Source organism: Anneissia japonica, unplaced genomic scaffold (genome assembly GCF_011630105.1).
Source record: "Anneissia japonica isolate Jap-2015-1 unplaced genomic scaffold, ASM1163010v1 scaffold351_len699533_cov169, whole genome shotgun sequence".
Classification (NCBI taxonomy): Eukaryota; Metazoa; Echinodermata; class Crinoidea; order Comatulida; family Comatulidae; genus Anneissia; species Anneissia japonica.
The window spans coordinates 79,663-100,415 of record NW_022685600.1 but is presented as its reverse complement, the minus strand read 5'-3'; the positions used below and the strand labels follow the sequence as shown (position 1 = coordinate 100,415).

General features: G+C 35.0%; 3 protein-coding genes across 3 annotated transcripts in view; 1 reads left to right on the top strand and 2 right to left on the bottom strand.

Annotated features, from left to right (window-relative positions):
* The window catches only part of LOC117111451 (nucleoprotein TPR-like), a gene marked incomplete in the record, with an annotated part of 53,285 nt that extends 49,056 nt beyond the window's left edge, over window positions 1–4,229 (bottom strand). The window contains 4 exon segments of the mRNA XM_033254379.1: window positions 398–501; window positions 1,029–1,199; window positions 1,790–1,894; window positions 4,061–4,229. Of these exon segments, the coding sequence (XP_033110270.1) occupies window positions 398–501; window positions 1,029–1,199; window positions 1,790–1,894; window positions 4,061–4,229 (549 nt within the window).
* Window positions 4,230–4,440: 211 nt separating this feature from the next.
* On the top strand, window positions 4,441–9,762 carry LOC117111509 (eukaryotic translation elongation factor 1 epsilon-1-like). The gene is made up of 5 exons (XM_033254426.1): window positions 4,441–4,544; window positions 6,499–6,693; window positions 7,999–8,094; window positions 9,028–9,087; window positions 9,651–9,762. The coding sequence occupies exons 1-5, from the start codon at window positions 4,458–4,460 to the stop codon at window positions 9,726–9,728; spliced, it is 516 nt and encodes a 171-aa protein (XP_033110317.1). The 5' UTR covers window positions 4,441–4,457; the 3' UTR covers window positions 9,729–9,762.
* Window positions 9,763–17,158: 7,396 nt separating this feature from the next.
* LOC117111534 (protein pxr1-like) lies at window positions 17,159–19,665 on the bottom strand. Its single transcript, XM_033254468.1, has 2 exons — window positions 19,546–19,665; window positions 17,159–18,639 (listed from the first exon to the last, which is right to left on the bottom strand). The coding sequence occupies exons 1-2, from the start codon at window positions 19,596–19,598 to the stop codon at window positions 17,712–17,714; spliced, it is 981 nt and encodes a 326-aa protein (XP_033110359.1). The 5' UTR covers window positions 19,599–19,665; the 3' UTR covers window positions 17,159–17,711.
* Between the last annotated feature and the right edge of the window lie 1,088 nt (window positions 19,666–20,753).

The following is a 20,753-nucleotide window of genomic DNA, read 5'->3' as shown; positions in this document are numbered from 1 at the left end:
GATGAGGGTTTTTGTAAATAAGTATTTACGGAGGTTTAAATGGTTATCAAAAGCTATTTTTGATCTTAATGTTTACGCATTGCCCAGCAGTGGCTCAGAAATTTGCCAACAGAGAGTGTGAAATGTGCGATGCGGGGATGTAGCTATTTTTTAATGAAGGACCTTGTGGCAGGATGGGGGTTCAGGTCTATCAGATGGGGGCGTAATCCCCCTTGTGCCCACTGGCGCCACCACTGGTTTGGTGACTATAGAAGTGTTTGTGAATTGTTTCTCTTGTATATTGATGCAGTTTTTTTTTTTTTGTAGGTTTGATGATTTTTTTTTGTAATTAATGTTCATTTTCCTTTATGAGAGTAGAAAAAAAAACACAAATCTAACCATGTGGACCTGGCTTTACCTTTGCAGACATGTCATGGCTCTGAATCTCATCAAGTTTAACCTGAGCCTCAACTTTCTGTTGGTTTGCTGTTGCTAATTTTTCTGTTAAGTTTTTCCAATCAGCTGAAAAACAAAAAAACAAAAAAAAACCAAACATAAATCTTTTTTGTTGTGCTTGCGTCAAGAAAATAGCGGATTTAACACTAGTCACTAAGCGCAAGCTTGGTGGTCTAGTGGTTACGACACCAGGCTTGTTGTCTAGAGGTCGTGGGTTCAATTTCCACCCGAGTCACCTTTTTTTGCAAGTATTTGAGAACGTTCTAAGTATTTGGTATAATAACATATCAGGCAGGGCAAAACATCACTCACTTTACATATTTATTTAGTTCAGAACCTAATTTAAACTCAAGCTCAACTTGAAAAAAAAAAAAATTATAAATAAGTCCATTGTTTGTAATTTTGTCACATTGGAAGATGATTCTTTAAATATGATTTATAAATGTTTATAAATGAGCAATCCAATTTTTTGCAATTAAGAAAATTTTCACGATTTTACAATAAACATAATATAACATTAAGTATAAATCTGTAAAACTATGAAATATGCAGAAATGAACAACATGCATTGCAAACTTTGAAATGTTCCTTACCATTGAGTCTTTCAAGTTCCACATTCTTGCGTTCCAGGGCATCCAGTAAGTCTTGCTTTTCTGTTTCAAGGTGATCATTGGAACGACAGACCTGCTGGTGGGTGATCTCAATTTTATCGCGAGATGATGTCACTTCTTTCAATTCCTCTGTCAAATCTTTCACTTGTTTTTCTGGAAAAAAAAAAAAAAATAACAGACCATAAAACAGCTGCTATGTGACAGAGTTTATTCGTTTACAAATTGGCTGTTGGATGGCAGGGCTTAATAAAATGTTTGTAGGTTGCAATGAATTTATGGAAAAACAGATTATGGGATCCCATCATACCTTCATTATTTCTCTACCTTGCAAACCTATATACTTTATATGTAATAGTATGAGCATACCCATCACATTTTAAAACTTTAGCTTCCTTACGTAGGCTACTGGTCAACAAAACACTTCGGAGGATGTTTTGGAGGAATAACACTTTACAGTAATACAATATGCTACCCAATTTTGAATGATACTTTTTGAAAGAGGGGCCAAATATCAGTCTACTGTATGTAGCAATTTTCAACCTTTTATCTTTGTGATTCCAGATGATATATCTTCTTAAAAACCGTAAAAATTTTAGGAGTCTTTACCAGAATGAAAAAGGGGCGTGGTAACAACATTCAAAAAAGATCATAACTTAAAAACCACTTGGAAATTGGAGCTGCAATGTTGGATCCTTTCCTTAGACATATCAAATCAATCTATTCCATCCTCAATCTTCACTCACCGAATTCAACATTTTCTTTTTTCAGGTGACTAGCAGAAGAAGCTTCCGACTGGAATCGGCCCTTAGCTGCAATCAACTTCTTTTCAAGTTCAAAGTAGCGTTGCTCTGTTGAATAAACCATTGAGATGTTATGTGAAGAAATGAAACACTGTAAACAATAATAACTGTTTGTAAGTCTTCAGTTTATTTAAAATATATGCCTAGGTCAGATTATAATTACTTTCTACTATCATGTAACAAATATTGAAAAAAAAATTCTATGAATGTGGTCAGAATGCATTGTAGTGCTGTACTCTTGCTCTCTTCATTTCCTTCCCTTGTGTATGTTTTGAATTTGTATTCTGAATCTAAATCTATACTGACAGAGGACCCCACTAGGGTATATGCGTAAGTGTGCGTCAACGATTTGCAAATATTGTAGTATAATAATAATATTATTATATTATTCGAAGTCAATGCAAGAATATAACACGTGATTCTTAGCAGATTCTGAGGTTTAATACGTATACATTTACTGTCAATTAAAACGTGCTATTTCAAAGGATGTGTGATCCTGTATGATCAACTGCTCTGTATCACGATTGACATAAACAACAAAGGAACTAACAAGCGCGTAAAACAGGTGATTAATTTGATACATTGAAGTGCTACATCAATGGGTATGTCCTGTCTCTTATACACATCTTGTGAAGAAATGAAACACTGTAAACAATAATAACTGTTTGTAAGTCTTCAGTTTATTTAAAATATATGCCTAGGTCAGATTATAATTACTTTCTACTATCATGTAACAAATATTGAAAAAAAAATTCTATGAATGTGGTCAGAATGCATTGTAGTGCTGTACTCTTGCTCTCTTCATTTCCTTCCCTTGTGTATGTTTTGAATTTGTATTCTGAATCTAAATCTATACTGACAGAGGAACCCCACTAGGGTATATGCGTCAGTGTGCGTCATCGATTTTCATTTATTATAGGTGTTAATAAAATAATAGATTTATTTATTAAAAGTATATCTGACTGGTAAATGATTTTGCCAAAAAAGGTAAATAATTTGGATTGCTTCTTCAAGAGGGGGCTCCAACAACTGATGTCGAGGCAGCGTCGCTTTCACTAGTGTGATGCAGAAACACACCTTTAAAAACAGCGCCTTTAAAAAATCAGGTCGCAAATGCGACCAAATAACCCTTAATTTCAAGCCCTGATACGGCTGGCCATGTTTGTTCAAACTGTTGGCCCATTCATGATTCATTCAGTTCAGTTTACAGTTTAAAAAAAAAAGAAATGCACATTAATTAATCAGTCAGGGCAGGAGCAGGTTAATCTAACTTAACTGGAACCTAGCTCAAAAGGGCTGTCCCCTCCTAACTAGCTGGCCCAGCCAGGCTTATACCCGATTCACACGTGAAGTTAAATTTAACAAAAAGTAACAAATTGTAACCGAGCGATCTCCCGAGTTATTCCTACCGAGATAAAAAGCATTCACACGCGTCTGTAAGGTAATGCCAAGGTTGTGTAAAATTTATTCAGTGTTTATTCAATGAACCATTTTTCCCCTACTGCGATATAGGTCTAGCCTAGGCCTAGTTGAGAACCCCTGTCACAGATGGACTGTTGAACTCACCATCGCAGTAAACATTCGAAGCAATCAATACCCTTAACTGCTGTACTACTACTTCTAAACTAGGCATAGCTTCCAACGTTTCTGTCGACTCCTGTAATACTAGTAATAGTACTAACACCATCCCGACGTTCATTTTATGTATATCTTCTTCTTCTACCATTACTAATTAACATCAATAACAAGGGTAATTCATTCATCATTGAGAAAAACTAGGCCTATCTATTTCTAGTGGATCAGAATCGTATTCAGAAGGAAGAAAATTCAAAGAACCCCGTGAAACAGCAGATTGTTGTTGTGTTGAAATCCCTGCGCATGCGCAGATCCATCCATGTTACATCTCGGAAACTTTACCAGCCTCGCTGAGGCTGGTAAAGATTACCGAGACGTTCCGAGATTTTACAAGGATATTACACGGAGGTACTTTCACACGTGCCGTAAAATGTTACTTTTGGTTACATTTTGTTACATTTGGTAAGATTTTTGTACGTGTGAATCGGGTATTAGTTAGGGCCTAGGCTAACTATAGCTAAGGCCAAGCTAGGCCGAGGGTAGACTAGGCACTACCCTAGCACCTAGGCCTAAAAAGATATTTGACGGACTACTACTAGCCTAGGCCTAGAGGCTAGCCTAGGCTAGGCCTAAACGTACCGTAATCAATGCGAAATTTTTGAATTTCAGTCTTCAGGCCGTCGGCTATTGCTTCTTTTGAGCAAAGAGTGCATTCAAGTTTATTTCTAGCAGTTTCGCTTATTTTATCCAACTCATTAGCCTCTAAAATAGAAGCTAACACACTCCCACCACATTCGGAAACCGCCATGTTTCTGAATAAAAAATTAATTCTTCCTTAGGCTAAGCCTAAAATATGTTTACAAGTTTATTAAATTTTACATGAAATTAAAGTATAATTAAAAATCAGTATTTTAATAAGTTTTTAAGATTTTCCTTTTGTAATAATTTATATTTTAATTGGGCAAATGGTTTCTTTATGAATAATAATTTATAATAATGTTTAAAATATAAAATAAATGAACTCTTAACCTTTAAAATGGCTGACACAAAACATGAGATACGAAGTATCGCGAGATATTTTAGGGTTGAAAATGTAAAAGTAAATATTAACAGTGAAACAAAGGTAAAATTAATAATGATAAAAATCCAAATTTTCTATGTACAAACTATGGGCTAAAGCCTATGTAGGATATATTGGAACCATGATTTAAGCCCTAGTACTAGGAGGCCTAGCCTAGCTAGCCTAGCCTAGGCCTCGTAGTAGGCCTAGGCCTAGGCCTCTCTAGAGTAGGCCCTAGGCTAGTACCTAGTAGTAGTAGTAGGCTAGGCCTAGAGGCCTAGCATAGGCCCTCCCTAGGCCTATCCTACTAGGTTAGGGCCTGCCTAGGCCAATGCCTAGTAGCTGGTCCTAGGCCTACCTTTCTTTAGTTTACTTCGTGTTTTTTTTTTTTTTTTTTTTGTGTGTGCTATGTAATTTCTGCCAGCTAGGAACAAGCAGGCTGCAGACTGCAGTGGGCGGCTTCTAATAAAGACTAGGCCCTAGTACTAAGTAGGGTAGAGTAGGGGGCCTAGGCCTAGCTCAGCTGTATGGCTCTCAGCCTAGGGTAGGCTAGCCCTCCCCCTCCTAGGCCTAATATGTCCCTTACGAGGTCTCGTCTCAGTCAGGGCCTATCCTACGTCTTAGAGTTAGGGATGGTTAAAATAAAGGTGTTTTTTTTTGTTTTTAGTTAGGCCTCATAGGTTTTTATTTTATTTCCAAATATTTTTGAATTGCAGTCATGTGCCGACTGAATGGGGTGTCATCTGGGAATCCCTGCAAAATCTAGGATGTCCAGTTACGTTACACCCCCTCCCCCATCAAGATTGACATGAAGTAAAGAAAATTTGCGTTGATACCGAGCATTGAGCAAAAAAGACATGCAATTACAAGGAACATACTGTTGCGTGGAGGATATATCAACAACAAGGCCTAGCCCAAATACCACGTTTCCAAAGACCCAAATGACAATCTTCAACCATTTAACACAACGCTAGCCCTCTAATTGGAGACCAACCCCGAGACCACCCCACATTTTCAGGTCCCAAAGGTGGTCTCGAATGGGAGGGTGAACTGTATTTATTAGAAATGCGTGGACAGATTTTTCAGCCTAATTTTTGGACAGAGGATGTTTTATTTTTAGTACAGTATGAGGGTACACACTGTTGAGACTTGCTATTAGAAGAAGCAATAAGATTATGCAATTTAATGCTTAATAAAGTAGCAATGTCATTGACTAAGGCTAGTTTATATTGATTGTAAAATAGGTCTAAAACTTCTAAAAGCCTATAATAATTAAATATGTATAAGAAGTTTATATTAAAAAAGTTAATTTCATGAAACGTCACTCAAAAACATGCATGCAGTTAATTTCTAGCTACTTGTACGTACATCCTAAAACTTTGGCGCTCATAGAGAGTCCTAATGGTGAGCCTGGGACTCCTAACTGTCTGGTGCCAGATTTTTATTTTTGTGGAAGTGGTTTGGCACAGCGGGATTGGTTTGGTGTCCCAACCTCGAGGTCGGGGCTTCAATTCCTGCGTTTCGCTTGTGTCCTTAGGCAAGGCACTTTATCTGCATTGCTTCTCTCCACCCAGGAGTAAGTGGGTAGCTGGTAGGGTTAAATGTCAAAATGCACTGATGTAGCTGCTGCAATGTTATGAAATACTCCCCAGATTTGATCCAATGACTGGGGTAATATGATAATGTGAAGTGCATTGAGGGCTTAACAATAAAGCAATATATTAGTCTATTATTATTATTATTATTATTATTATTATTATTATTATTATTATTATTATTATTATTATATAGACCAAATAATCATGTAAAAACAAGAAAATAAAGACATGAACAATAAAAAGTATAAAAATTGATACCAAATCTATAATTTACATGGTTGTAGGCCTACAGCAAATAGACAATAATCAAGTCAAAAATGTACACATGTCAACACACATAAGCATACTTACTATATAAATAATTATGTAGTACAGGTGTATACATTTATGTAGTACAGTGTTCTTTTTGCTATTTTTAGGCACCAGCTCTACATGACAATGGCACAACTCTGAATGGACTGAGTACCATATTGCAGTATCTTGCACAGAGAGACGCATCTCAGGAAGAGTATAGAAGTCCAGAGGATAAGGCTAGCATTAGACAATGGTTGGAATATAGAGTAACAGAAGTGGATAGATGCGAGAATGAAAAAGATGTTTACTTAATTTTAAAAGTAAGATAAACCACTGGCACCCAAACATGACAACTCAGTTATCATTTTCATAGAGGGTTTCAAGGTGTGGTTTGGGATGTGGCAGACAGCCAGGCCCTTCCAAAGTTTTGGGGGAAATTAGTTAAAAATTGGCAAAAAAAAAGATAATTTCACTTACAATGTTTGTGTAAGCATGGAGGTATTATTGACGCGACAAACCTATGTGTTCCCCGCTTTTGGATCGCGCGCGGGCGTATTACCCTATAATTCACATTTTTTCGTTAGCAACAACTTGGCAACGACATGCATTTATACGCTTCCAGCAGAGCAGTTGTGCAATCTGTCTCTTATACACATCTAACCCTCGTTAACCCTAAAATGACTTAGTTTATTATAATCCTTAATCATTTATTAATTAATATCTGTTAAAATTAGAATTGGCAAATTTTGGCCAATTTATGAAAATTGAAGTTGAAATATACTATACTTTTATAGGTCATGTAAATATTCCATTAAATTCGAAACTTTTCTTGGTGGAAAATATTAATATGTTTGATATTTTATGAGAGATAAATGTATCAGCTTCAAAATAGAAAAGATTGCGCAGCCATGTGATTGACAGTATGTAGTGCGCATTGAGAAAAGAAGGTGCTCTCCATTTCGTCATGTTAAATTTTCTGGTCAACTATGCCTGCTGAAAATTTGACGGCGGGGAACACATGGGACTTCAAAGGCATCGCGCAAACGTTCTTTACGCGCTGCGGCAACTTTGATCTTGGTTCATTTGCATAGCGCTGCGTGCGCGTAGCTTTGCCGAGTGATCTCCTTTTCAATAATACCTCCATGGTGTAAGAGTGCTATTTCTGGCCATAGACAGTATATTCTGCTAGATAAATTCAAATTTCTCTATCCTTTAAAGTTATTGTTTGAGTGCATCCTTCCTAACTAACCATCACAAAAATCCTTTGTAAATGAATAGATGTTACATAACCAGCGTCTGTTGACAACAGAGAGCGCCATCTGGCATCTTGACGACATGACTATGGTACTCTATAGGCATACTACCGGCTAAATAAACACTGCAATTTATCATGGTCATGAGCTATGTTGTACATGAAATCGGTGATTTACGTTAATCGACAGACAATATAGGGAAAAAAGCCAGATGAATTATAAAGAGAAACACAAAGATCTTCTTCATCCAGTGCACACATTGGGTACCACCAGCTTAAACAAACTGTGTGCGCTATTCTGCTCTCTAAATACTGCACTTTTACGCTATTAAGTATACTCGTTATTTATTTATTAATATAATTTCTCTTGCAGGAATTGAATGCCTACTTATCTAATAATACATACTTTGTTGGTAACTGTCTTACTATTGCCGACCTCTGTATTTACCATGGACTCCATTCTATTATGGTAAGCATAAGCTCTACAGTAAACCATTTTTGCCATATAAATCTAATAATGATAAATCTAATTTTTTTTTTTAGAAGGCCTGATACTAAATATTACTAGAATAGATTTGATTAAATGTTTATTTGAATAAAGTACCCAACCATTACAATTACCAATATATACGAAAATACACATTTTTAAGACAACAAATTAGGGCATTAACTATGCCTTCTTTGTGTCTACCGCATACTTGCAGGCAAGTAGACACTTTTCTATCATCTCACCTGTAAGTTGTAGGAGTAAATCCGTTTGGAGAAATGATGGGATGCGTCATAAGCTAAAGATAGAAATGAACAGTCTTCCAAAGTTAAGCCAATGAAACATGATGCCATGCCTAGGCCTGTCCTAGAAAGAACTAAAAAGTCAACAATCTGTTACTTATACAAGTATTCATTCATGTGAATTGCCCACACAAAAAGCGTGAAATGCTTGTTAGTTAAAAGTAGTAAAAAAAAAAAAAAAAAAGACAAACAAAAACAAAAAAACTCTATTAAGCAGTTACTTGACAAGTGCTCTCTCTGAGAGCCTATTTCTTAATTGACTGTGCAGGCATTACTAAAATTGTATGTTTGCTGCCCTCTTGGTCGTATCTATTCAGTATTCAAGATGACTTGAGATTGTAATGAGACAGTAGTGAGCAATGAATATCATCTTAACCTTCAGAAGTTGCAGGGAGCAGGTTGGACCTGCTTATTTTGTATGGCCCATTTATGCTATTGTGTGTTCTTAAAGTTAGGTGTTCTTGAAAGCTCTGTTAAGATGATTTACTGATGTATGTGTTTGTTTTCCATGATTAAGTGAGTTTTAGGTAGAAGGAAAACATGTAAACCTGCTTCCTATCATTATAGAATTGAGTTGGAATTACAAAAAAATTTGCGTCAATTTCCTTTATAGAGTCATCTTACCTACCAAGAAAAGGAGAAATATAATCATGTATCAAGATGGTTTCATTTTGTAAGTAGAAACAACTTGCTATTGTTATTATTTATTGTTGTTTATTGTATATTATTGTCATTGTAGTCTCTCTAGAAGGATAATAATAAATGTTAAATGTTTTTCTTTTCAACTATTTTTAAGTGCTCTGAATATGGGGCGAAGTTTATAAATACTTCTGTGGATTTTCTCATTAAGGGATTTTTTCCCAACTTGTAAAAATAATGTTAACCATGTTTAAAAAATAAGTACAATTGTTGGTTGTTTATTTTAGCACCACTGGCTGTAAGGGCTACTGAAACAAAGGTGAAATGTTACAAATAAATAAATAAATATAAGATACTATATACTGTATTAAACTGTGTTTAGGAAACATCTTTTCAATCAAAAGAAGAGTTTTCAGTACTGCATGCCTAATTTAAAGCCACTATTTTTTTTTCTGGGATTATCTGTAAAGTTGGCCGAACTTCTCATTAAATTTATACAAAAAGGAGTCAACAAAGTGATTCATTTCATAATGTTTTGATTGTAAAAAGGATTTATAATCAGTTTTTTTTTTATTGTGTTTTTTGGTTTGCCTACAGATCCAATGTCAACCACAATACAAGTCAGACTTGCCAAGTATTCCATTCCAGTCGCAGTCTCTGTACCCAGCAGTGTAACAAATAGAACGTCTAGGGATTAATATGTACTGTAAAAAAAAGAACATACCGTAATATACTATGTATATCTGTACTTTATAGTAATAATGGTGTATGAATCTATACATTTTTATTAATAGTTTAACATTGTCTTAAGTCATTACCAGATTATAAAATTTTCATTGAAAAAAAATGTTGTTTGCCTATATATAGTCATGAATGTGCCTATACTATGTGATGTCATCATGACCATATTTAGGCTTGCCACATGTTTTTGTCAAATAACATTTGATAGTCTGGAAAGGTCCCTTCAAGGCTAGGCCTATACCATCCTAGCTAGTCTAGGCCTAGAGTAGGATAAGGCTAGCGCGACATGCGGACGTTGGTACGTGTTGGTTAGTCTACAAACGTCGCCTAAAGTAATTGATTTTACCCGGCAGAAGGAAAGAAGGAAACTCCGCTTTTCAGTCGTCTTATAGGCCCTTGTTTTTTGACAAACAATGACCTTTCAGATGTCAAATTGCTGTCAAGAATATGAATTGGCTGCTTCGCAGCAAAAAATTCATTTAAAATATATTTCTCATTAGAGCTAATGTAGTACAGTTAGTAAATTAGTATCTATAGTTAGTTAGAAAACTTATACCTTTAATAATATTATGCAATGTCATCAGACAAAATTCAGACATCATGTTATGAGTTGTGCTGAAAAGTTTAAATAATGTGGAAATCCGGGCATGTCTAAGGATTCTTTTAAAACTGGGAATTCTTTTAATTTTCAGCAAATTATTGTTTGAAATTTTTGCGGACAGTTGAGATGGTAAGGTCTCTGTAAAGCATCTAGAAGGGTACAATTATTATAGTAAAAAAAATATTCACAGAAAGAAACCATGATGTCCTTGAATATATTAGCTGATATAATCTGTTTGTCCTTTGGTAATAGAATAGAATAGAATCTTTCTTTATTCTGGATACTCAGTCAGTATTGTTACACTGTTCTTCCCTGAGGTCCAGGGTATTATCTTAAACTACATTATATAACAAAATAAAATTAAAAGAAAAATTCATAAAAAATATATATAAACAGTATATATATAAATATAAGAAACAGAAAAGAAAAACAAAAGGGGAAATTAAATGAGAATTTTAAAGGATTGTAAGGCAATCTGTCTCTTATACACATCTAGATGTGTATAAGAGACAGCAATGGGGCCTCTGTATTTTAATTACAATAGAACCCCTAAGTGGACACCTTCGTAACCAAGAAAGTTTCTCCTCAATAGGGGTGTCCCCTGAATAGGAATTGGCCGTAGTGTTAAAACATATATTTCCTTCGATTTGCAGCCATTCATTCAAAATGGTATATTTATTCAAAATTCAAAATTCAAATTAAGACATAAAACATAGCATCCAAAAGGCTGAATTGCGAATTATGTTAACAATTAAAACCATTAAAAAAATCAAACAGCAAAGATAAAAAAACAAGTACATCAAAAAAGAGAAAAATATTGCATAAGGATCGATATTCTATCCAATAGTTATGAATACTAATATAAAAAAGATCAAAAAACATCATAACAAGTAGATAAAAAAAAAAGAGAAAAAAGGATTGCACAAAGATCAAAAATTGTCATTATTATTGTCATTATTATTATAGTTAAGAAAAGTAATACAAATCTAAAAGGACATCATAACAAAAACATCAAAAAGAGAAAAAAGATTGCACCAAGGTCAAAACATAATCATTATCGTTACAATTAAGAATATTATAATCAATATTATTTTCATTATTATTTATTATCATTATTATAACTGTAATTAAGGATTGTCATAAAAATATCAAGAAACATAAATGAGAAAATCACAAACATCAGAAAAAAATTACAATATAGAAAAATACATTGAATAAATTGCACAGGGACCAAAAAGGAAGGCAAGGTGGAGGGGGGAATCACTGAACCGCAAAAGGGCAATAGCATGCACCAAACCCCCAGGGGGAGAAGATATTTATTAATTATTAATCATGTCCTGACGCAATCGGGAAGGCACCCGGATTCGTTTGCAAGGCAATAGGCAAAGATGACAGTCGCCGGTCCGATAGAGTGAGCGATTCTATGGAAACTACAGTGGTGGCGCCAGGACCTGCCCGACAGGGGCTAAAGGCCCCGACGGTGGGCTATTTGAGCGAATCGAGTCCCACTTGAGTGGGGGACAGGGGGACGCCTAGGGCCCCCGTGGGGGTCCAGGGGGCTTCTCCCCTGAAAGCAATGGATATTTGATGAATTATGGCGAATTTTTATTACTTATTTGATAGGCAATCGAGTTACTATAATATGACATCATGTAGGCTATGCTTTCTAATCAGCTTCCAAAACCAAAACATTTTGATTGAAGCAAGAAACAAAGAGTATGCAATGTAACCATTTAATTAAGTGAAATTTTGCATGAAATCTGTCAACCACGCTTTCATGGTCGAGGTTGCTTCACCACAATGTAATAAAATAAGATAATATAAACTTTTATTTGTCCAAACATTAAAACATAAAAATCAATAAAAAACATATATAAAATACATGAAAATACATAAAATATTATTCTTATTAACAATTATTATCACAATTATAATCATTATTACAATCATTATCATTACGATCAATGCTCTATATGAATGTTTTATATTTATTATTACTATTACAACGATCATCACATTATCTTGATGCATATTTATTATATAATCTAATTGAGTTCATTACAAATGAAAAATTGTGTTTGTTATATATCGAACGAGGAGCTCGTAATCTCTGACCAGAACGCATAAATACATAGTGATTATGTAAAGAGTGGGATTCGTCCAACATAATTAAATCAAGCTTTTTCCTAACATTCTCCTCATATAGAGCATTGATCGTAGTGATATCACAACCAATGCACTGTTCTCCTGACCGTCTTACTCTCTCAAACTTGTTCTTATTTTCTTTACTAAAATTTCCAAAAGTGCATAATAAACAAAAATTAAGTATACTCTGTATAACAGATCTATAAAAAGTAATAAAATTGATTTATTTAAAAACAAGCTTCCTAACCTTCGGAGAAAATACAACCTTTCAGTTGCCTTACTGGCCAGTTTATCAGCGTGTGCATTCCAGCTTAATTTATCGTCAATTGTAATTCCAAGATAGAAATATTCATGAACTCTTTCCACACATTCACCATTAATAGTTACCGGATCATGTGTAGATTGGTTGCGACTAAAATCATAAATAATCTCTGAGGCTATCTAAATGAGCATTTGTCATAACAGAACGCAAATTATTTTAAATTAGTCTCATTGAATTATTATTATTATTATTATTATTATTATTATTATTATTGTTGTTTTTGTGATGAAAAGTTAACACAAACAATATGGTAGCTAAACGAATATTACATGTAAATATTTTTTTTGTATTTGTTCCCCGACAAAACTTAAACTTATCGTCTTCCCCGACGGTGGGGGGTTATTAAATAGCTATGAGCTTAAATGACCAATCAGCGTCGCCAAAAGACTCGGCGACAGCGTGTAGTGATTTTTTTGGAAACCAGACTTAACTTGCATTTCAGCTCCAGCTGAAATCATGGAGGTAATTAAGCCGACTAAACTAAGCTGCTCTGGCTACGGTCACACTAGCGTCTCAAGCCTGGCTTGACTCACCGCGGGTGAGATTTTCGTAATGTGACCGCATCTGCACCGACTCGCGCCTGGCGTGACCTCGATCTCAATCTACCTATCTCGATCGTATGAAACATTTACATGAAACTCCACTCGAGCCGTCTCGACTGAATCGACTCGGGCCGAAAATCTCATACAGTATTGCAGAATTCAGGAGGTCAAAAGGTCATCAACAGCTAAACGTCTACAAAATGCAAAACAACTTCTGAGAGAACGCTCTCAGAAGTTTTCAAATTTTCAGCTGAGAATAGGCAGCTCTAAATACTGGATGCCAAAGACCTGCCAAAATGGCAGAGCACCAATGAATGTATAAATGTAAGCCTAGTTATATGGTAAATAGTATCTGCAGGTTCTTGATTACAAGGCTAGACCAAGTTAATTAATGCCGAAATTATTATAGGGCCTATTTATTATTATTATTAGGCCTATTATTATTCATTATTATTATTATGTTATTAAAACCTACCTCAGGAACTTAGACAATGGAGAAATTAGAGAACATTAAAAAAAAACGAAAACGACGTTTAAGGGGAAATCGCACAAAAGATATTCCCTTGGGCTAGTTATTAATTATAGGCCTAGTAAATAGGTTATTGATTACAAGACTTAGGCCAAGGTAGTAATGCTGACATTATTATTATTATTATTATTATTATTATTATTATTATTATTATTATTATTATTATTATTATTTAACATTAATTACATTACAGGGATAGTTTGGCCAAGTTCAATAACGCCGGAATGGTATATTTTATTTATTACGGTATTATTTAATAATATTTCTCTTATGCACTCTATTTTTTATTTCATGCTTCAATTTTTTCCCCTTTTTTTCAAAATTTCAATCAACGTCATGTAAAGCGTGATTGTTGGTGTCAGCCAGGACCCTAGCCTAGGGACCAGCTAGGCCTAGTTTAGGGAGGGCCTATGGTAGGTAGGACTTTACTCAGCCTGCTTTAGGCCTGCAGTAGTTTATCTTCTTTCTGTCAGCCTTTGGTGTACGTCCTATATACACTTTATAAAGGGGGGTACTAGCTGTTGTTGTTGTAAATATTATACTAACATTTAATAACATACAAGAAGGTCACAGTACATCCCATAAATCCGTAAGATTTCATAGGCCTACCGTAGTAAACATAGAAAGAGCAATAAAAGTAAAACTCGAGCGTCACGACATTGCGAAGTGTCTGCTCTTGTTCCTCGTATCGAACTCGAGTCGAGTCAATCCGAGATGGACCGAGTGAAGTTTCCTACGGAAAAAAATCGCTCCCGGCTCAGCACCCACATTGACCCTGGATTGACATTTCCTCGTCGGCTGTCGACCAACCACAGTCGATGACGCCGTTGCGTTTAGAAGTTCTTGAATAAAAAACCCACGAATTCTTCATGTGTGTTCAATCAAGACGCAATCATTACTTTTCATAAAAGTTAATTCAAATTTTTAATTAATAATAATGCGATTGATTTGGAGCTACCAGGAAACTGCTGACCTGGTAGATTTGTGGGGCCAACCCGAGCTGAGAGACCGGATAGAAAATAAAAAAACAAACAACAAAACGGGAATTTTTGGCTTGCTTGCTGATATTAGCCAGTCTCGGACATGAGAAGAGAACGACGCCCCAAATTCAAACAAAAGTGAAGGCATTGCGAGCCCAATACAAGCTGATAAAAGATCAGTTGAAGAACAGTGGTTCGGGCACGTCTGGTGTAAAATCTTTGATTGCGATCCATCCAATCACGCGCGTATATCGAACCCCGTGAAACAGAGTTGGCCAAACTCTCTTTACGGCTCTGCTGTTTCGACTTTCATAATTTGGAGGTCAATCCAACTAGTGTGACCGACCCAGAATTTCGAGCCTGGCTTGAAATCTCACCCGCGTTGAGTCAAGCCAGGCTTGAGACGCTAGTGTGACCGTTTTTTAAGGTCCGGCTTATACCGGTTACCGAACGTTCTTTCTGGTTGAACTTATTCGAGTTGAACATAGACCTAACACATGATAGCAAACAAGGAAATTTGTGTCACTTTTGTATGATAATAGAGGAAATTCCAAATAAAACTAAAATAACGAGGCACTCTATTTGTCTTACTTCTTTATAAAGTACCGTCTATTTAATCTCTGCACTCAAGTTGTGGTTTATTGCTTTTATAAAACCGGTAGAGCGATACACGATTTTTAGCAGTCTTACCTGAAAATAAACATTTGACAATAACCGCTTTATTTTTGTAGGAACTACTATAGTTAATTGAAAAAAGGTTTTATTGAGAATGAACTAGTTTTGGCCTTACAGACTGACGATATTGTATAGTTGTTTACTATTCAGTGCATAATTCAATTTTGTAAATGTTTAGCCCTAGGCCTCATTTTCTTGTTAGTTCCGTGTCATAATTTCCACATCTATTGAGTATCGTCGTCCACAAGCGTATTTACTCGGTGGTGGGTTTTCGTAAATACATTTGTGTGTACTGTGCCTACTGTACGTTGAGAATTGGAAACTGACGGGATTCACACGACATGATTTTTTTGAACAAAATCAGTTACCGTATAATGACGTTTTTTATGTATTAATGTACGCTTCACTATCATATGGACGTGTTGGCAATATATAGGCCTATATATAGACATGTTGATGTAAGCTGTATACATGTCTAACAATAATGATCAATACAATGACATACTCGCTATGCAGTATTTTTCTTTTGTTCAGTAGGTTATTTTATTTATTCTGTTTCGAATGGAAATATTATGCGATTATATATAGCTATAATCTGAACGCTACCTTTCTTTTCTTAAACCAAAAATATTGTATAAATTTGTGTATTTCTAACCTAAACATAAAGTATGAATGTGATGGCTAACAGTACATTCTTAGTTTCAGTAAAATTCCTACCAAATTGCTACCTCCGCCACAGAGGTAGAACGGGAGTTATGTATTCACGGTTTCACCGCTGGCTGTCTGTCATCGGTCTGCCTTGTCTGCAGAATTATGCAAAACCATGAATGGATTACAGTATCATTAGATTTACCGATACGTCATCATCATGACTATATTTAGGCATGTTTTTGTCAATAGTCAGGACGGGGCATTACCGTATGTAAACATTATGATACTGTATTCCTTTATTAATTATTATTATTATGTTATTCTGGAGATATTAACAAAGTGGTGTGATTAAAATATGCAATCTGTTTTTTGTAATGAAAACAGGAATCTAGATAATATTGAAAATACAATAATTTTAGAAGATTTAAAGAAATAGGCCTACTCAATTTCGTGCAGCAGCGTCATCTATATAGTTCATGAGAATAAAACATCGCACCTACTGTAGATACTGTGCAGTTAGATGTATGTAATCATAGAGCAGAAACCGAGAGTTTACAAATGGTGCTATAAGCAGAAACTACCAACACAAACGAACTCTACCGGTAGGCCTATTAATACATACAATTTGTTCAAATAACTTTGTGCATAATTGTTTATAGAACCATGATCAAAGAAAAATAATTAATGACGCTATAAAATTTAGGTGTATCATTGTACTGACAACCGGTGAATAGATGTCCGGAATTTATACGAGCTCTATCAGGCACTCTACTAAATGCATAGAACATTTCTAGATACATTATTATAAAGAATTTCGGTGATCTGATGATCTCTCTGGTATAGATAATCGATGTCTATAACATACTTCCATTACACATTTTTTAGAAAATACGTAGTAATGAATAGTAGTTCTCGATATTATATAGGGCCTACGGTATGTGGGCCTATTTAATATATATATATATATATATATATATATATATATAAAATATTGGCAACCCATGTCCATAAATGCAGTATATTTCATACCAACACCAATTATTTGCTCTAGTTTTATTATTTTAGATTATTAAACACACTCACACATAACCATATTAATATTCTTCAATTGCTACTCCAAAATTATGTTTTATATTCCTTTTCACTAACAGGGCTACATTTTGTGTATAAAAATAAATAAAATATAGACATATAACTTTATTTACAATTATATTTTGCTATAGTATACAGTAATATTTGTTACGGTATGCTTATATTTTTTAGAGACCAGTAAGCCTATACGGTCTATTATTCTAACCACACTCAATCCGACAAATAGAAATAGGTGTACTCTTTCAAACATTTTCCCATTTAGCGTGCTCCGGGTTAATATTCCAAGTTTGAAATTATGGTATAATGGAAGATATATAAACCCTATTTAGACATATTCAAGAACGAAGTCGTCATTGAAAAAAAAAATCCAGCGAACGTATTTAGACTGCTGCTTCGATTTCTTCACCATAGCCCTCATCTGAACCTGTTGTATGACTTCCTGTTGGCGAAAGATTGTTGATGTGTTTTTGAGAACCATCTGCTACATGGGATTGCGAGACGTGTTGTTTCTGCCTTTTCTTCGTAGCAAGATGTTCTCTGTCAACCTGTGCGTATACACTCTCTGTGTTTGCAACCACGTCTTTATCTTCACTTGAAAGTTTGTTTTCAGTTTTCGGGCTCTCTTCGGTTATGGTTGTATCATTAAGTTCTTCCATAGATTGGTACAATCCGTCTGTCGAAGCAGACATGTTAGAAGATTTGAGAAAAGTCTCGTCCGTTTTAGTAGGTTTCTTGTTTACCTGTGTGTTCAAGGCACTGACATCATCATCCTCTACCTCTTTCACAGCCTGGGGTTCAGAATCTTGTTGTTTCTTTACCTTATTCGATCCTTTCTGTTTTGATTTATCTGAAGATTTTTTAAACTTCGATTTTTTCTTCGAGCTTTTATTTTTCTTGCCTTTGGCTGATTTACGATTCAATCCAAATTCGTCTTCTTCTAGGTCGTCCTGATCATGTATATCGATCATTCTATTGCTTCTGTTTTCAACCTCGGCATCAACATAGTAGCCCCCAGTAGCACCTCCATGTTCTCCGTTCTCTAAATCGGCTCCTTCATTATCATATCCAGCATGGACATAGTCGTTGTTTCCAACTGATATATCATCTTTATGTTCATGGTATTTAAAATCGTTAGATGTTGCAGCATCTTCCATCGTTATCTCAATAACTCGGTCGCCATTTTCTTTTTCCTGCCGTCTGTAGCCATCTTGCTCTGGGACATCTGATGTACCGAATTGATGCATCACATATTCGTTTGAATTCGTGTACATTGCACCACGCGACCTTCCTAGTCTGTTCTTTCTGTATCTGTAAAAAGTTAAAGTTGTTTAAATAATTATTTCAAACATTCTTCACTTTGGTTTACAAAATGCAAAACAATTTTACTAGTCATTTTCCATTATATCCGTACCAGCAAAGATGACACACTTGAATTTTATAATTGCGCAGTTCGTTAAAGCTGGTGGCAAGTCGGGTCACCTTAAATAAAATCTTCAAATTGAGATTTAAGCATAGGGAACTATTAGATAGTCTGTCTAGTCAAAATTACGAAACAGATTACCAGCGTTCTTTTTGAATAATTTCCTAAAAAGTAAAATGCAAAATAATGCCTCAATGTAGGGCCGGTTAGTGGTTCAAACTGCCGGCGTAGGGGCAACTTGAACTATATGTCCTGACTTTTTAACGACAAACTTTATTAACAATAATATAATGTTGCACTATTATACAAATAAATTATGTGCTATCAATAATTGTCTTCTTGTGGTAAAAGAAAAAATAAATAAAATAATAAAGGTGTAATAATTGTATCCAGACTTATGGACATATTTAATTCTATTTTTTTTTTCTCTAGGTACAGTATAGTTGTTGTGATGTCACCATCAAATATGAAAAGAGGCGCACACACACTATTTATAGGCCCAGTTTCTGTGAAATAAAGGTTATGAGCATCATGTTTGTAAGAGACGTTACCTTTTTGCTCATTCCTCTATTCGCCATTAAGGCCTGCATCGCACTGGTTGCTGTGGGTACTAAGGGACGATCCCAAATTTTATTGTAACACAATGTGTTATTTAGGAATAAAATGGACGCATGGCATGAAGGGAGCAGCGACACAACAGCTAATTGTATGGTTAGATATAGTGAGACCGTAAATTGTGCTTGAGGATCAATAGTCCACGATTCATTATCAAGAATAAAATGTTGGTAAATTACCTTCTTATTATGATCGAAAACAGAATAAATGCTACGATAATCAAGAAAACCATTAACGCAACAGCAACAGAGAGCGACACCACATCTGGAGGGTAAAAAAGTGCATGTTATGAGCCTTTGTGATGTTAGTGAGAAGCGACTAGTACCGGTAGTGTATAGTCAGAAGCGACTAAGAATAGCACCTCCATGATTATCATAGGTGTGATACACTAATAAAATCCAATCCAATCAAATACAAGCTAAATCTGGAATTCTTATTTTCTGATTACAATTCAAACCAGGGTTCCGGCCCATTGCCACCCTAGGCCCGTTGCCACCCAGACCCGTTGCCACCAGGCCTTTTGCCACCTTTGGGAATGTCGAATATTTATATTATTTTGGTGGGTTTTTTACACAGATTTGTACTAGTAGGCCTACTGTAGCAGACTTTTTTTTTCCTTGATTAAATTTACTTTCCCGTTTAATATTTAATTAGGCCTATTTGTTTACTGTATTTTATTTCAAACACTCGTCCATGCGCCTTCTTACCACCAGGAGAAAATTGCAGAAATAAACATTGTTATAAATCCGCATAAAGAGAGACATACTGTAGTGTCTAGTTTATTTTTATATTTTATTTTTAAGTATATTCTTATTCTAAAATAGAAAGAAATAGCTTGTGCTTTTACAATTAAAAAAACAACACATTTATGATAATAGTTATTTATATAGTATAACCACAGCCCTATATTAATATTATGTGTGTATAATTAACTTTATGGAATTTATTTGGTATTTTTCTCTTTAAGCGGACAATTTATTACAAGCATATATATTTTCTCATGAGAAATAACCGTCAATGACAAACTTTGGACAAAGCCCTTCTTCTGAGAAAACTAATCCTCCTGATTGTTTATACCGTGAAGGCTATTGTTCAGATTATAGGTTCGTCAAGCCTTAATTTGCGTGGCCTTTAATTGGTCAGTTGGACCATAGAGAACATGGTTTCCCCCACCCATGTTTTTTTTTTCTATTGGTATACCAATATGATTATACATTTGGCTTAATATCTTAAAAACAACAAATTGTGTGAGGTATATATATATGTATGGGCATAGGCCCATTTCTATAGCGGTAGCAGCATTAACATATTCAACATGTTAATAATGATAATAACTTATCATCGCTATTTTCATCATTGTCACTATATTTATGTTCATTATTATTTC

Bases quoted from the DNA above. Each gene is read 5' to 3' on its own strand.
- LOC117111509 (XM_033254426.1), top strand. From the start codon at position 4,458: ATGGCTGACACAAAACATGAGATACGAAGTATCGCGAGATATTTTAGG. The intron at 6,694-7,998 runs GTAAGATAAACC...TTTCTCTTGCAG, and splicing joins ATGTTTACTTAATTTTAAAA to GAATTGAATGCCTACTTATC. The intron at 9,088-9,650 runs GTAAGTAGAAAC...GTTTGCCTACAG, and splicing joins TATCAAGATGGTTTCATTTT to ATCCAATGTCAACCACAATA.
- LOC117111534 (XM_033254468.1), bottom strand. From the start codon at position 19,598: ATGGTTTTCTTGATTATCGTAGCATTTATTCTGTTTTCGATCATAATA. The intron at 18,640-19,545 runs GTAATTTACCAA...AACTTTTTACAG, and splicing joins TTTTCGATCATAATAAGAAG to ATACAGAAAGAACAGACTAG.